Genomic DNA, 17,957 nt, shown 5'->3' with positions numbered 1-17,957 from the left:
TGCAGTTAAGTGCGTTCACTCTGCAAAGCGTCGCATTTATTGGCCGATGCTGACCATCAAATATCTTTGTGTTTGTTGTTTCAGGAACTCGTAAGGTGGAGTGTATCGATCCGTTCTCACGCCTCAGGAGGAAAGTGACTGAAGGGATTCAGTACCCATTTGCCATCGTGTCATACGGAAGAAACCTTTACTACACCGACTGGAGAAGGTCTTTCAAACAGTCCATCTCTTCATATACAATAAAGTAGTGTTTTTGTACAAATGATCATCTCTATGGACTGCTTTCAGTGGCCGTTCAAACCCAACACATTCTTGCGCAATGAAAAGAACAGATTGCAGGTGTTATTAAAAGTGCAATTGACTTGGTGTCTAAGCAACATAATGCTCCTACGCAAGACGCTGATAACAAAGCAAGATGCAGCACGGCGGTCAAAGACGAACATCTACCGCATGTTTACCATTGAACGATTGATAAACAGCTCTTAGGGATTGGCTGACGCTTTTGGGAGTTTGTTTAGTACCCGATCCCCTGAGCTGTGTAACCTGAAGTTCAGTGTCCGCTGACCTGTGTGACCTTTAACCCAGAGCGTCTTTACCGGTGTTGGGACTATGTTTGTTTTTAATGTCATGCTACTGTAAATGTATTGTTTTTGTTGCTAGGGAAGCGGTGGTTGCCGTGGATCATCATGATGGGATGGAGGTGGAGGAGTTTCTTCCTCAAAGACGGTCACGTACATACGGCATCACGATCACTTACCCACAATGCCCTCAAGGTCTGACATCATATTATATATATATATTAAAAGGGTTCCTGAAGGAAATAGCAAGTCAGCAATAAAATAGTGTTAAAGTTTGAGGTGCAATGTTTTTCTACATTGGACCAAAACATACAATTACAGATGAAATTTTCCAGCAGATAGAAAGTCGAGAAGTGAATATATATTTATATATATATATACGCTGTAATGTTTAGTTCTGAATGAATCGTTTTGAGCGTCTTTTAACACTTGACTGTTTTCCGCAGGAGTGAACTATTGCTCTCGTGATAACGGAGGATGTTCACACTTATGTCTGCCGCGGCCGGGCGGATTCACCTGCAGGTGTCCCGATGCCAGAGACGGGTCATGTGTGGAAGAGGGCGAGAATTTCTGAGAGAAAGAGACTCAGAACTCACTGCAGGATTCATTTGTGTTCTTTATGACAAATCTCCGTCATACACGTGCGGAGAGAATCAATATAGATTAAAAAGTCCAAAAAACTGTGATGCAGCCCATATATCATCGCCATATCGGTATTGGCCAATATTAGTTCATTTCTTTAAACAGAATTATACGGTTATCTTTTTTATTTTTCTGTTGTACGTTAAACGTTTTGATCCATGATTTTACTGATACATGTCGAATTCTAGTGTGAACGTTTTTTATTTGTTTTAAAATCTAATTTATAATATCAGCAATCAAATCACTTGAAGAAGCCGTAGAAAACATATTAGCGTTGTTTTTTGTGTTTTGTTTTTGTATTTGCAAGCAAGCAAAACAGTATAGATTTATAATATTGGCATTCATATTTGTTTTTGCTAATATATATATATATATATTTCTAACATTCCCTATATGTGTGCATCCCTAATAAAACCAAACTTTCATTTGCACATTCTGAAATTCGACTGCCCAGCCGATAGTTCAAGAATAAATGAATCTTATTCATATGTTTGAGTTTTTAGTCCATCAGCTTGTGGAAGAAAGTAATCTTACAGTCAAAATTCAGGGATTTAAAGTACTCAGTTACCCAGAATGCCACAGAAAGCCGGGAATTAAAGGAATATTCCGGGTTCAATACAAGTTCAGCTCAATCGGCAGCATTTGTGTTATAATGTTGATTACCACAAAAATTAATTTGGACTCGTTCCTCCTTTTCTTTAATAAAAGCACAAATGTGTGTCCAGTGAGACACTTCTAATGGAAGTCAATGGGGTTTAATGACCGAAATCTGAAGCTTATAATTTAATAAAAGCACTTGCATTAAAACTTGTGTATTATTTGAGCTGTAAAGTTGATTTAAATAATCATTTTAGGATATTAGGGTTTACACTAATATGTCGTCATGGCAACGGAGTTGTAAAATTATCTCTATCTTCACACAGATGTGGTCAGTGAGTGATTTAATGACAGTAAAATCATGTTAACACACATGTTGTTTATGTCTTGTGTCTATACTTGTGAAACAGTATTTTAATGTTGACAGATTAAACCCCATTGACTTCCATTGGAAGTGTCTCACTGGAACACACATTTGTGCTTATTTTAAAGAAAAGGAGGAACGAGTCCAAATACATTTTTGCGGTAATCAACATTATACCACAAATGCTGCCGATTGAGATTCACTTGCATTCAACCCAGAATATTCCTTTAAATGTATTCCAGGTGCATACATTTATACTGTTCAATCATTTTGATTAGGTGAAATATGTTATTTTTTAATCAGATTTTTAAATTGTCAGATATTTCATTTAGTATTTTTGTAAATATCAAAACTATATAGTCATTATCCGATATATATATATATATTCTTGATGGTGCTCGGGGGGTTCAAGGCCCCTTTCAGGTTATTTTATGTTCTTTACACTCAAACGGTCCATCTGTACGGGGCCCTCGGCGCTCGGGACTTTATGGCCCCAGATGGGAGTTCACATTCACTGTTTACACATTGCATGATGGGATGGCGGGCACTGTGGACACAGCTGGACAAAGGAAGAACAACACGAGAGACAGACAGGAAGAGAGACTGTTTTCTGTACAGCTGTTCAATTAAAACATTTTAAAGAAGTTTTATTTTCTTTCATTCATTTGTTCTTCATGTAAGACTGTTTCTGATCACTTCCACTTCACTAAAACGATAAAGTCTACATTAAACATTAAAGCCTTTAGTCTACCTAGTATTTGTTATAATTGCTCAACAGGTTTTTAGCCGTCTGTTATGAGAAAATATCATTCGATTCCAGGGCGCAAAATGTCTCTGAATTTGAATATTTTCCCAACACATCACCCGAATGAGCACTCCTAAAGCACTGTCCCATATGAATCATAGAAATTCTTATTCATTTAAGCGAATCGGTTTGTTTGGACGATGCATGCATATGTACAGTGGCGAGAAAAAGTATGTGAACCCTTTGGAATCAGCTGGTCTTCTGCATTAATTGGTTATAAAATGTGATCTCATCTTCATCAAAGTCACAAGTACAGACAAACACAATTATAATCTTTCATGTCTTTATTGAATACATCTCATTAAACATTCACAGTGCAGTGGAAAAAGTAAGTGAACACTTGGATTTAATAACTGGTTGATCCTCCTTTGGCATCAATAACCTCAATCAAGTGTTTCCGGAAGATGCGGATTAAAGCTTAGTTTTATCAGTCCATATAACATTTTCCCAGCAGCGTTGTGGAGTGTCAAGGTGGTCTTTGGCAAACTTCAGGTGCGCAGCAATGTTTTTATTGGAAAGCAGCGGTTTCCTTCGTGATGTCCTGCCATGAACACCATAATGTTAATCTGTAACAAACAGAGATGTTCACCAGTACCAATGATTCAGAGGTTCTTGTTTACCTCATTGATAAATCTTAGAGTCCCTTTGAGTCATCTTGGCTGGACGGCCACTTCTAGAGGGAGTACCTACAGTACTAAATCAGGTAGTAGGTCTTCTGAGATCTCTTTTCTGTGAGGCATGGTCCATGTCAGCAGATGTTTCTTGTGAATAGCAAACTCAAAATTTTTGAGTGCTTTTTATAAGTAACAGTAGCTCTAACCCGTACCTACAATCTCGTTTCATTAAGCGGATGCCAGGTTTGCCAACTCCTGACTCAAATTAGCTTTTGATGACGTTATTAGCCTATGGGGTTCACATACCTTTTCCAACCTACACTGTGAATGTTTGAATGATTTACTTAATATGTAACAAGAACAATACAATAATTTGTTTGTCATTAGTTAAAACAGATTGTGTTGAGTACATAATGTGCGCATGCCACAAACACGAGGTGTAATTGAGCTTCATATCACGATCGCTTATGAGACTGAAGATATCAAGATTTACAGTGCATAAGAAGTTCCACTTTCATCTGTTTCTCAGCAAAACTGATCGTATCACTTAAGAAGACATGGATTAAACCACTTGAGAACTATGGATTCACTTTCTGCTGCCTTTATGCCCATTTTGGTGCTTGAAAGTGTTGGACCCCATTGACTATGGACAAAAACATCTCATACATCGTTCAAAAAGAAAGAAAGAAAATCAAATTGTGTATTATATCACAATTCTTCTGCATATTAATCAAACATACACATGCTGTCACATGTTGTTGCACTCTTAACCTCTCACATAAACAATACAGAACATGGACACTTGTAAACAATTCATTTGACAGAAGAATAACCAGGTACGTAAGGGACAGATTATGTATTTGAGTGATATATTAATAAAACTTATACTGATGTTCTTGTATTCATGTAGCATACTCATTATTTCTACTCTTTACAGGACAGATATCATTAAAAATCTTAATCTTTATACAGTGTCGGTCTGGAGGAAATGTTTCAGCCATATGAACTTTACATCCATCTGGTGGTGAGTTACTGTAATCACCTGCAAAGACAATCCCAGAAGGTTTGTAATAGAGTAACACACTGTTGACAATGTTAAATGAGTCTGTTTAAACAATCAGTTTCATTAACTCAGGGTGCTGTTGCTGTTAACTAAATCAGGGTGCTGTTGAGTCTTTAAAGCTCAAATGTCCTGGAGATCAGCTTTGTGTGATCAAGACCAGCACACCAGGATTATGTAAAACTGCAGCGCTTTAGATCCTTCTCATTATCAATCTCTCTGCCAGCCATCTATGACAGTAAAAGAGACATTATTACTTATGATTATTTTGTCTACCATTAAACAGCATGCATGAAATAACTTGATGCATTTACAAAATGTGCAGTACAACATCTAAAAAAGTAGAATAAATACTGAGCATATGCAATATGCAGCACACTAGTAATACTTTCAGAATGTAGCCATTGTGAAAGTGTTAAGCCTCTTATGGTATTTGGTCATTTTTAACCTAAATACATTTTTCTAATTTAATTTAAAAAATATCTGAGCAGTACAAGACTTGGTGACTTTTCCTCCATTTGCCACCTGAACATACAAAAAAAAAGATCGAGCTTGATTCTGTCTATGTGGTCGTAATGAAAGAAACACACACACCGTTGGAATTCGTGGTCAGAATTGACCGACCATTGAAAATGAATGGGAAAGACCAAAAACAGATATTTTTTTTATCTATCAAATACAATTAATATATCAGCAATGCAGAAAAACAAAAAAACAGACAGAAAAAAATTACAGGGTGAGACTCTAAAATGTCCTCAGTCCAAAACACACACATACACACAAACACACACACTCACACTCATACACACAAGCACACACACACACACTCATACACACAAACACACACACTCACACTCATACACACAACACACACACACTTGCAAAATAAATTTGTATTATATCAAGTTTGAAATTGCTAAATATTTTCTCTGTCAGCGGAGGACATGTGAGGCGTCTATTTCTCAAACTAGAGACTCTGATGTACTTATCCTCTTGTTTAGTTGTACATCTGGTCTTCCACATCTCTTTCTGTCCTTGTTAGAGTCAGTTGTGCTTTGTCTTTGAAGACTGTAGTTACACCTTTGTATGACATCTTCAGTTTTTTGGTAATTTCAATCATTGTATCGCTTCATTCCTCAAAACAATGATTGACTGATGAGTTTCTAGAGAAAGTTTCTTTTTTGCCATTTATGTCCTGATATTGACCTTAAGACATGCCAGTCTATTTCATACTGTGCAACTCAAAAACAACACAAAGACAATGTTCAACTTCATTTAATGAACCAAATATCTTTCAGCTGTGTTTGATATAATGGCGAGTGATTTTCTAGTATCAAATGATCAATTTATCATGATTACTCAAGGATAAGGTGTTGGAGTGATGCTGCTGTCTAGATTTAATCATAAATGCCTTTTTTGAAATAGCGATTATGCTAATAATGTCAACCAAAGCTAATTAAAGTCAGGAGTTGGCAAACCTGGCATCTGCTTAATGAAGCGAGATTGTAGGTGCGGGTTAGAGCTACTTTTACTTATAAAAAGCACTCAAACATTTTGAGTTTGCTATTCACAAGAAGCATCTGCTGATGTGGACCGTGCATCACAAAAAAGATCTAACAATTAAGAATTGTTGCTTTGCAAAAAGCTGGAAAGTGTTACAAAGTTATCTGGAAGAGTTTAGATATTCATCTGTTCACAGTTAGACAAACTGTCTATAAATGGAGATGATTTAGTACTATAGGTACTCTCACTAGAAGTGGCCATTAGATATTCATCTGTCCACAGTTAGACAAACTGTCTATAAATGGAGATGATTTAGTACTATAGGTACTCTCACTAGAAGTGGCCGTTAGATATTCATCTGTTCACAGTTAGACAAACTGTCTATAAATGGAGATGATTTAGTACTATAGGTACTCTCACTAGAAATGGCCATTAGATATTCATCTGTCCACAGTTAGACAAACTGTCTATAAATGGAGATGATTTAGTACTATAGGTACTCTCACTAGAAGTGGCCGTTAGATATTCATCTGTTCACAGTTAGACAAACTGTCTATAAATGGAGATGATTTAGTACTATAGGTACTCTCACTAGAAGTGGCCATTAGATATTCATCTGTCCACAGTTAGACAAACTGTCTATAAATGGAGATGATTTAGTACTATAGGTACTCTCACTAGAAGTGGCCGTTAGATATTCATCTGTTCACAGTTAGACAAACTGTCTATAAATGGAGATGATTTAGTACTATAGGTACTCTCTCTAGAAGTGGCCATTAGATATTCATCTGTTCACAGTGAGACAAACTGTCTATAAATGGAGATGATTTAGTACTATAGGTACTCTCTCTAGAAGTGGCTGTTAGATATTCATCTGTTCACAGTTAGACAAACTGTCTATAAATGGAGATGATTTAGTACTATAGGTACTCTCTCTAGAAGTGGCCGTTAGATATTCATCTGTCCACAGTTAGACAAACTGTCTATAAATGGAGATGATTTAGTACTATAGGTACTCTCACTAGAAGTGGCCGTTAGATATTCATCTGTTCACAGTGAGACAAACTGTCTATAAATGGAGATGATTAAGTACTATAGGTACTCTCTCTAGAAGTGGCCATTAGATATTCATCTGTTCACAGTGAGACAAACTGTCTATAAATGGAGATGATTTAGTACTATAGGTACTCTCTCTAGAAGTGGCCGTTAGATATTCATCTGTTCACAGTTAGACAAACTGTCTATAAATGGAGGTGATTTATACTATAGGTACTCTCACTAGAAGCGGCTGTTAGATATTCATCTGTTCACAGTTAGACAAACTGTCTATAAATGGAGATGATTTAGTACTATAGGTACTCTCACTAGAAGTGGCCGTTAGATATTCATCTGTTCACAGTTAGACAAACTGTCAATAAATGGAGATGATTTAGTACTATAGGTACTCTCACTAGAAGTGGCCGTTAGATATTCATCTGTCCACAGTTAGACAAACTGTCTATAAATGGAGATGATTTAGTACTATAGGTACTCTCTCTAGAAGTGGCCGTTAGATATTCATCTGTTCACAGTTAGACAAACTGTCTATAAATGGAGATGATTTAGTACTATAGGTACTCTCACTAGAAGTGGCCGTTAGATATTCATCTGTCCACAGTGACACAAACTGTCTATAAATGGAGATGATTTAGTACTATAGGTACTCGCTCTAGAATGGCCGTTAGATATTCATCTGTGCACAGTTAGACAAACTGTCTATAAATGGAGATGATTTAGTACTATAGGTACTCTCTCTAGAAGTGGCCGTTAGATATTCATCTGTCCACAGTGACACAAACTGTCTATAAATGGAGATGATTTAGTACTATAGGTACTCGCTCTAGAATGGCCGTTAGATATTCATCTGTCCACAGTTAGACAAACTGTCTATAAATGGAGATGATTTAGTACTATAGGTACTCTCTCTAGAAGTGGCCGTTAGATATTCATCTGTTCACAGTGAGACAAACTGTCTATAAATGGAGATGATTTAGTACTATAGGTACTCTCTCTAGAAGTGTCCGTTAGATATTCATCTGTCCACAGTTAGACAAACTGTCTATAAATGGAGATGATTTAGTACTATAGGTACTCTCTCTAGAAGTGTCCGTTAGATATTCATCTGTCCACAGTTAGACAAACTGTCTATAAATGGAGATGATTTAGTACTATAGGTACTCTCTCTAGAAGTGTCCGTTAGATATTCATCTGTCCACAGTTAGACAAACTGTCTATAAATGGAGATGATTTAGTACTATAGGTACTCTCTCTAGAAGTGTCCGTTAGATATTCATCTGTCCACAGTTAGACAAACTGTCTATAAATGGAGATGATTTAGTACTATAGGTACTCTCTCTAGAAGTGTCCGTTAGATATTCATCTGTCCACAGTTAGACAAACTGTCTATAAATGGAGATGATTTAGTACTATAGGTACTCTCTCTAGAAGTGTCCGTTAGATATTCATCTGTCCACAGTTAGACAAACTGTCTATAAATGGAGATGATTTAGTACTATAGGTACTACTCACTAGAAGTGGCTGTTAGATATTCATCTGTCCACAGTGAGACAAACTGTCTATAAATGGTGATTTAGTACTATAGGTACTCTCACTAGAAGTGGCCGTCCAGCCAAGATGACTCAAAGGGCACACCACAGAATGCTCAATGAGGCAATGACCATAAACATAGAAATAAATCCACTACAGAAAAAGAAAATCCACCTTTTGGAGTGGCCGATAATTTGTAACGATAATTGTAAAGATCGCTTATTTCCTCATTTCCCCGCGCGCTGTATGACTGACAGGTCAGAGCTCACAGTGTTGTGATAATGCATATAATTGCTTATTAACCATAAAATACACCTCACAATTGTGTGTAAATGCCCATCTTGGTAAGGTATCAGTGAAAACGCAGTCATTTACGTTTAAATTGACTGTAAACAGCAGGTTTATATCACAATATTGGAAGTGTAAATGCAGCCTGCCAGTTTCTAGTGTGATATTAATCAAACAAGAGAAAACTAGAAAGCCACTGCTCTTGTTCAGTCACACAACTGCCAATAACACGTCTGTGATTGAACATGTTTCTTTTTGTTCTTGCCAATTTTATAGCTCATTTGTAAAATCACCAACAGCAAAATATTCAACTTTTAAAGGGATAGTTCACCCAAAAATGTACATTTACTCACCCTCATGCCATCACATATGTGTACAACTTACTTTCTTCTGATGAACACAGATGATTTTTCAAGAAGAATATTTCAGCTCTGTAGGTCCACACAATGCAAGTCAACAGGGTCCCAAAATTTGAAGCTCAAAAAAGCACATAAAAATTGTTAAATCCATGTCTTCAGAAGCGATATGATAGGTGTGAGAGAAACGGATCAATTTCACATTCTTCATTTGTTTTTGGCGATTTATTCTTTGCGTATATCGCCACCTACTGGGCAGGGAGAAAAATCTATAGTAAAAAAGTATTTAAATATTTATCTGTTTGTAATGGATTACTTTTATGCTGCCTTTATATGCTTTATGAGCTTCAAAGTTTTGGACACTGTTGACTTGCATTATTTGTCTTCATTTGTGTTCTTGGGAAGAAAGTCATATACATCGGGTATGACATGAGGGTGATAAAATGATGACGAAGTTGTAATTTTTTTGGGTGAACTGTCCCTTTAAATTTCAATCCACTATGATAAGCTAACAGCAGCTCAATATTAATGATTTTGACGCTCTTTGATGTGATACATTGATTTATGTTTTTATTTTTGTTAAAAAAAAAAAAAAAAAAAAAGTGGAATCTTCCCCTACAGGAAACAGAGCCAAAGCACATTTAAAAGTGCCTCACATCCCACAATACCACACAAGATGTCTGATAGCTTTTAAAAATAACTTAAATACATGAAGCACACACTCATTCTCTTGAGCAGCCCTGACATGACGGTAAACATACTGTCTGTGATTATCTAAGGCCGAGAGCCCATGAATAATAACATTTTATAAATTCATCGCATATTTCATGATTTCTAGAACTTTGTTAGTAAAACAAATGACACAGGAAATGTCAAGGTCTGCAGTTCATGCTTGTTTTCTGTCATTCTAATACACTGAAACAGCTTTTACAGAAACAACTCTAAACCTTTCAGATACAATGAGATTTCTAACACACTCAGATGTGTGCGTTCAGTGTTTCACTCAAATGGATTCAAAGGGGCGGGACTGAGTGATCGTAGTTTGAAAGCAGACAGGAAGTGATGTCATAGAGGGAGGGCCCAAACTCAAAACGCTGCAAGAGTTTCTTCTACTCGATGTCATCGTCACTCACACTCTGAGCGCTGATGATTCTCTGCACGAGAGAAAAGAAAAAATGTCAGAATTGCAGTTAATCGACATCATGAAGACTGAAAAACTGAATTTACACAGACGTTATTATTTAAGTACGTTGTGTTCAGAACAGAGTACTACCATCGTTTTTTCAAAAGTTAGTGTACTTGTTAACCAAGTGTCAGTAAAGAGCATGCTTGAGGTGAAATATGAGATAAAACAAAGAAAAATCACCTGACTGATAGTGGGCAGCTTAGTGAGGAGCATCTGGAAGACTGGAGGAGGAAGAGTTTGCTGCAGGACCTGCAGGAGCTGCTGCGGCTGACCGCACACGGCGATCGCATTGGTCAGGTGATCCACACCCTTCTCATAGTCTCCTGAGAGAGAGAGAGACCGGGGGTACTTGTGAATAAAGGAAATGTGTGTTTGTGTGTGAATGAGTGTGTGTGTGTTTAGTGTGTGTGAGAAAGTGTTTAGTGTGTGTGAGTGAGTGTGTGTGTGCTTGGGTTAGGGTTAGGGGTTAGGGGTTAGTGTGTGTGCTTGATTAGTGTGTGTGAGTGTGTGTGTTTAGAGTGTGTGTGTGATTAGTGTGTGATTAGTGTTTGAGTGTGTGTGAGTGTGTGTGAGTGTTTAGTGTGTGATTAGTGTGTGTTTAATGTGTGTGAGTCTGTAAATGTGTGTGTTTCTGTGAGTGTGTGTGTGATTAGTGTGTGTTTAATGTGTGTGAGTGTGTGTCTGTAAATGTGTGTGTTTCTGTGAGTGTGTGTGTGCGTGTGATATCTCACCCTGTGCAAGAAGCTCTTCACCAAGTTGAATCTCCTCCAGGAAGAATTTCTGCACGGCTTCTGCGTCCTTCAGGTCTGGTAACTGAACAGAAATATAAAAGATGAAACAATCTGGGAACAGTCTGTTTTGTGACCATTTCTCAGTCACTCTTCATTATTAGGACTGGGTAAAAATACTGATTTTCCGATCATCGGCATCTTCATTTGAACGATCTCGATATTGATTCTTAAATCCCAAGATCGACTTTTACTCTCTGCACAACTCTCTACAATGAGAACAAATAAATGTCTGAGATCGTCCGATGCAGGTAAACTGTCATATTTACACGTTTTTAACCATTAAGCAACATATAAACAGTAACAATATCTTTAAATGTCAATAAATCATGAAGAACTGTTGTAAAACTGTGTTTTAGAAGTAAAATATTATCTGAATATTTTAAGATTATTTTGTAGGGCTGCGCAATTAATCGCAATAACATCACACTACGAGCATCTATGAGCAATTTCTAAATCACATCACGCTGCAATGATATTTTTGATTATTATTTAGATTGCTATTCTCAATGGTGCACATCTTTTGCACATGGACAATAAATAACAGACTATCAATTATGCCAAGATATTTTCCCCTCCTGAAATATGTTTTTGTACACTGAAATGCAAAACGAGTGAATAAGGAAAATCACAATTCTATCAAGTAGCAAAATGATATGTTTGTCCATATTGCACAGCCCTCCTGTGGTGTAACCCCACAGATCGTGTCCAACACAATATATAACATCATAATTCCCGATAGATAACAACTACATTTTGTTCAATTTGTCTAACAGATGTAACTCAGGGTGTTCGTTTTGTGAAATTACCCTTGACAATCCAGCTTTCTCCTGAACAGTTTTCTGCTTTCGCCTTCCTGCAACAAAACCACAATAATATTCAACAATGACAATAAATGTGTTAGGAATGTGATGACAGACATTAAGAATCAGGTAGATATTTATAATATCACATATTTATTTGTGCAAATCATCCATATTCCTGTTACAACTGAAATTGTCAGTTCACATGACAGACAGATAAACAAACAGAGACAGACAGACAGACAGACATAGATATAGAAGGACAGACAGATATTTATATAGACAGACATTAGATAGATAGATATATACACATATTACATACAGACAGACAGATAAACAATCAGAGACATACAGACAGACAGATAGATAGACAGACATTTAGATAGATAGACAGTCAGACAGACAGATATTTATACAGACAGACATTTATATGGACAGACAGACAGACAGACAGATATTTATATAGACAGACAGATATTTAGATAGACAGGCAGGCAGGCAGGCAGGCAGGCAGACATTTATATGGACAGACAGACATCTAGATAGATAGACAGATAGATACACATATTACATACAGACAAACAAACAAACAGAGACATGCAGGCAGACAGATATTTATATCTCGTCTCACGTTCTCTGAGTTTGTTCTTGTAGTTCGGGTCGCTTCGTCTCTTTCTGTCGAAATAAATGCAGTAACCGACAAACAGCGCCGCGCCCACACCAGCCGCGAGAGTGCTGCTCCGTCCGCCCATCATCACGACACAGATCCGAGAGTTAAATAACACGACACAATAATAATAATATAATAATAATAAAGATCAGATTGACTGCATGACCCTCACACAACCACACACGAGGAAAGACCCCAGTGACGTCAAACTTGTGACACATGAGCCGCCGCTCACTTTCGCCTGATCAAAAATACACAATCGCGCTTTACTGAATCGTATATGTTTGAAAATAAGAAGATAATATAATATCTCTCTAGAAAGAATGATAAAATGAAAATCACCAGCATAACAGGTAGTAACTGAATTCATTTATTTGGACGTTGTTTGTAAATTTCAACAGCAGATGGTAGTAGATATCCACAGATGAATCACCTCAGCGCCACACAAACACAACTGTTCTCAAACTAGCGCAAGAAAATGCTTCTGTATTCAATCCCTCTGTTTTTGCGATCTACATGTAATCAATGTTGGAGAAGTTACTAACTGTTTACAATATATCAATCACCAGAATGAGTCCGACCGTAGCCTATTACAATAACGCCATAATTGAGTTCTGACGGGAATGACGGCGATCAGTATCTATATCCACACCATATTTGACATAAGTGTACTTTTTACATCAGTTAAAGGCATAAAACATTTATTTTTGACTGCCCCTCCTCAGTTTCGTTTTGGATTTATTTCAATATAGACATGACTAAAATATTTAACAAAACCATATACTTAAAACCATATGTGACGTTTTACTCTTTAGAAAACACTTCAGAGAATGAGAATTATATCCTCAATCTGTTCATTATTTTAGCATAATTGTATATGCACAAAACAAGAATTACTGAAAAGTTAAATAAAAACACTATATTACATTCTGCAACACTGATCTGAAGGTTTATATTGATACCCTTTCAAGTTTGAGAATACAGAACACTAGATTTGTGAAATCTGTAAAACTTTTGAAGCTTTTCAAATGTATAATATTTTTTATAATTTGTAATATTTTGTACTTTCTAATATGTTGTATTGTACAAACAAAATTGTTTGCCTTTGTTTTGTCTATATATTGTTATCGTGCAAATGCAGATAAAGCTAGAGGGTGACGGATTGACGTATAGTTGTTTAAAGTGTTTTTGCATTGTTCCCCTGATGAAACATTAAAAATAGACAAAAAATAAATAAACTCCACACAACATGAGTTGTGGAAAATCTGATGTGATCTAGGAGCTTTTGAATAGCTTTATACAGTTGTCATTGAAGTGAAAGTAAGTCTATCCCTCAGAGCCTCGTTTTCATTCCCGTCAAAAATCAAAGATGGCGCTATGTGATAAGAACAAGGTCTATCATTTCAAGGAGAGACTATTTAGCAGAGACAGGCCACTACTATTAAAATTAATGGGAGAAACTGGAACGCCCAATGTCAATGGATGTAGAAAAGGAAGTCCCTCCTTATAGGTAAAAGAGCCAATCAGATTTTAGATCACTTGAGTATGCATCACCTGAAACAGTCTGAACATGTTGTTTTTTTTAGCGTGATATGAGGTAAAGAAGCACAATTTATGAAACCATTGTTGTCAGATTTTACCGCTGATTTGAAATGTGTTTTTTGATCGTAATCTTGGCCAGCCGTTTTGGAGTTTTCGGTCTTTGTCCATTCAAGTAGACGGGAGATGTGCTTTTATGCCACCTATACCCTTACAAAAATCGAGAGTCAATGGCAAATTTGCGGCTAGTTTAGGATTTACTTTTTTTTACCTAGAAAATAGCTTTCCAAAAATGACCACTGTTTTAACACAAGTCAGTCGAACACTCCCGCAAAGCTATTTTCCATGTATATAAGCGGCATGGAAATCTACTTGATTGGAGAAAGACCAAAAACTCCAAAACGGCTGGTCAAGATTACGATCAAAAAACATATTTCAAATCAGCAGTAAAATCTGACATCAATAGTATCATAAATTGACAGGCGATGTTTCTAAAAGGTGATTTGCTCTTTAACATCTAAGGCAGGACTTGCTTAATGGGTGCTCCAATTTCTCATATTTAATACTAGTGCTCCGTCTCGGGGTAAATAGTCTCTGGCTACATTCATTACAGTGAATCGGTTTCACATATTCACTTACTAGAATTATAACATATGTGAGACACTGGCCGGTTAGGACGAACCGATTCACTAGAATAATTCTGACTTTCCAATGTTAGATTTAAAACATTTTAGGGGCACACTCATACAAAAATGTAAAGAGCATTAAAACACATTAAAGTCATCAATAAAATTGACATAATATACATATATACACTCACCTAAAGGATTATTAGGAACACATACTAATACTGTGTTTGACCCCCTTTCGCCTTCAGAACTGCCTTAATTCTACGTGGCATTGATTCAACAAGGTGCTGAAAGCATTCTTTAGAAATGTTGGCCCATATTGATAGGATAGCATCTTGCAGTTGATGGAGATTTGTGGGATGCACATCCAGGGCACGAAGCTCCCGTTCCACCACATCCCAAAGATGCTCTATTGGGTTGAGATCTGGTGACTGTGGGGGCCATTTTAGTACAGTCAACTCATTGTCATGTTCAAGAAACCAATTTGAAATGATTCGAGCTTTGTGACATGGTGCATTATCCTGCTGGAAGTAGCCATCAGAGGATGGGTACATGGTGGCCATAAAGGGATGGACATGGTCAGAAACAATGCTCAGGTAGGCCGTGGCATTTAAACGATCCCCAATTGGCACTAAGGGGCCTGAAGTGTGCCAAGAAAACATCCCCCACACCATTACACCACCACCACCAGCCTGCACAGTGGTAACAAGGCATGATGGATCCATGTTCTCATTCTGTTTACGCCAAATTCTGACTCTACCATCTGAATGTCTCAACAGAAATCGAGACTCATCAGACCAGGCAACATTTTTCCAGTCTTCAACTGTCCAATTTTGGTGAGCTCTTGCAAATTGTAGCCTCTATTTCCTATTTGTAGTGGACCCGGTGGGGTCTTCTGCTGTTGTAGCCCATCCGCCTCAAGGTTGTGCGTGTTGTGGCTTCACAAATGCTTTGCTGCATACCTCGGTTGTAACGAGTGGTTATTTCAGGCAAAGTTGCTCTTCTATCAGCTTGAATCAGTCGGCCCATTCTCCTCTGACCTCTAGCATCAACAAGGCATTTTCGCCCACAGGACTGCCGCATACTGGATGTTTTTCCCTTTTCACACCATTCTTTGTAAACCCTAGAAATGGTTGTGCGTGAAAATCCCAGTAACTGAGCAGATTGTGAAATACTCAGACCGGCCCGTCTGGCACCAACAACCATGCCATGCTCAAAATTTCTTAAATCACCTTTCTTTCCCATTCTGACATTCAGTTTGGAGTTCAGGAGATTGTCTTGACCAGGACCACACCCCTAAATGCATTGAAGCAACTGCCATGTGATTGGTTGATTAGATAATTGCATTAATGAGAAATTGAACAGGTGTTCCTAATAATCCTTTAGGTGAGTGTACATATATTTGTATGTGTGTGTATAAATATTAAGGCTGTCAATCGATTAACATTTTTAATCAAATTAAGTACATGGTGTCCCGATTAATTTATCGCGATTAATCGCATTTAATCGCATATACAAATATTTGCTGAGAAAGCCCCTCATATAACAATAATTCAATATATATAGATTTTACATATTTATATCAATATATAATTATACATATTTATCTTTAATATGCGTAATGTGCGTACTCCAGGTAGGGAATGAGGTTTTGCCCCAAGTGAAGGAGTTCAAGTACCTCGGGGTCTTGTTCACGAGTGAGGGGACAATGGAGCGGGAGGTTGGCCGGAGAATCGGGGCAGCGGGGGCTGTATTGCACTCGCTCTATCGCACCGTTGTCACGAAAAGAGAGCTGAGCCGAAAGGCAAAGCTCTCGATCTACCGGTCAATTTTTGTTCCTACCCTCACCTATGGTCATGAAGGTTGGGTCATGACCAAAAGAACTAGGTCGCGAGTAAAAGTGGCCGAAATGGGCTTCCTCAGAAGGGTGGCGGGCTTCTCCCTTAGAGATAGGGTGAGGAGCTCAGTCATCCGTGAGGAGCTCGGAGTAGAGCCGCTGCTCCTTTGCGTCGAAAGGAGTCAGTTGAGGTGGTTTGGGCATCTGGTAAGGCTGCCCCCTGGCCGCCTGCCTAGGGAGGTGTTTCAGCCACGTCCAGGTGGGAGGAGGCCTCGGGGAAGACCCAGGACTAGGTGGAGAGATTACATCTCCACACTGGCCTGGGAACGCCTCGGGGTCCCCCAGTCAGAGTTGGTTAATGTGGCTCGGGATAGGGAAGTTTGGGGCCCCCTGCTGGAGCAGCTGCCCCTGCGACCCGACTTCGGATAAGCGGTTGAAGATGGATGGATGGATTTTTAAATATAAAAAAATTATATATATATATATAATAAAAAATATTCAGATAATTAAAATGCATTACATTCCTGTAGCAGAAGAGTTCATCATTAATAAGACAAAAATCAGCTTTAGAAAACAATGTATTGTTTATTACCATATTATTGATCATAAGTCAATCATTGATCAACAGTTCACAGCAATCCATTACACAAGTGAATTTATCAATCAGAGATTTATTATGAGGGCTTGTTTAAGGACCCGTTAAGGTACACCTGCGTCAGTCGTCTCGGGTGTGTTGCGTCATAAACATACATGTTTAGGTCACTGTGTCAAGTTAAATATAGTTTAATACTCAATCTTTAAACACATCTTGAGATCTCTTAGTTCACATTTGCGCTCCATAAAGTGTTTTGAACGCAAGAACGTAACTCATGTTTGTGTTGTGGGTTGTTTTCTTCACTGTATAAACTGTGTGTTGCTCACACAGCTGAAGTTTCACTTACTGCCCCCTGGAGGAAACAGGTGGTACTACAAGCTTGCGTTTCTCACAAATCTTCATTATTACGGTCCGTGGGCATTGCGATTAATTGCGTACATTTTTTTAACGTGTTATTTTTTGTCAAATTAATCATACTGAATTAACGCTTTAAATCGACAGCCCTAATATATATATA

At 37.7% G+C, this 17,957-nt stretch overlaps 2 protein-coding genes and 1 long non-coding RNA gene across 3 annotated transcripts in view; 2 read left to right on the top strand and 1 right to left on the bottom strand.

The window, feature by feature from the left end:
- Positions 1 to 1,860, top strand: part of LOC127626164 (nidogen-1-like) — a 36,518-nt gene extending 34,658 nt beyond the window's left edge. Inside the window, exons 18-20 of the mRNA XM_052101753.1 lie at positions 85 to 208; positions 661 to 773; positions 1,025 to 1,860. Coding sequence (XP_051957713.1) covers positions 85 to 208; positions 661 to 773; positions 1,025 to 1,152 — 365 coding nt within the window. The 3' untranslated portion in view covers positions 1,153 to 1,860. The remainder of the gene's footprint in view (positions 1 to 84; positions 209 to 660; positions 774 to 1,024) is intronic.
- Positions 1,861 to 6,445: 4,585 nt separating this feature from the next.
- LOC127626386 (uncharacterized) lies at positions 6,446 to 7,569 on the top strand. The gene is made up of 5 exons (XR_007968444.1): positions 6,446 to 6,573; positions 6,660 to 6,745; positions 6,832 to 6,917; positions 7,004 to 7,089; positions 7,519 to 7,569. It is a non-coding gene; the product is annotated as an uncharacterized LOC127626386 (long non-coding RNA).
- A 2,376-nt stretch (positions 7,570 to 9,945) lies between these two features.
- On the bottom strand, positions 9,946 to 13,031 carry tomm20b (translocase of outer mitochondrial membrane 20b). The gene is made up of 5 exons (XM_052101794.1): positions 12,802 to 13,031; positions 12,177 to 12,223; positions 11,311 to 11,392; positions 10,760 to 10,902; positions 9,946 to 10,547 (listed from the first exon to the last, which is right to left on the bottom strand). The coding sequence occupies exons 1-5, from the start codon at positions 12,923 to 12,925 to the stop codon at positions 10,503 to 10,505; spliced, it is 441 nt and encodes a 146-aa protein (XP_051957754.1). The 5' UTR covers positions 12,926 to 13,031; the 3' UTR covers positions 9,946 to 10,502.
- Between the last annotated feature and the right edge of the window lie 4,926 nt (positions 13,032 to 17,957).

Source organism: Xyrauchen texanus, chromosome 32, assembly GCF_025860055.1.
Source record: "Xyrauchen texanus isolate HMW12.3.18 chromosome 32, RBS_HiC_50CHRs, whole genome shotgun sequence".
Lineage (NCBI taxonomy): Eukaryota > Metazoa > Chordata > Actinopteri > Cypriniformes > Catostomidae > Xyrauchen > Xyrauchen texanus.
Note: the sequence above shows the minus strand (reverse complement) of the source record. Positions and strands in the feature narration are given on the sequence as shown.

Bases quoted from the DNA above. Each gene is read 5' to 3' on its own strand.
- tomm20b (XM_052101794.1), bottom strand. From the start codon at position 12,925: ATGATGGGCGGACGGAGCAGCACTCTCGCGGCTGGTGTGGGCGCGGCG. The intron at 12,224-12,801 runs GTGAGACGAGAT...GTTTTGTTGCAG, and splicing joins CAAGAACAAACTCAGAGAAC to GAAGGCGAAAGCAGAAAACT. The intron at 11,393-12,176 runs GTAATTTCACAA...ATTTCTGTTCAG, and splicing joins AGAAAGCTGGATTGTCAAGG to TTACCAGACCTGAAGGACGC.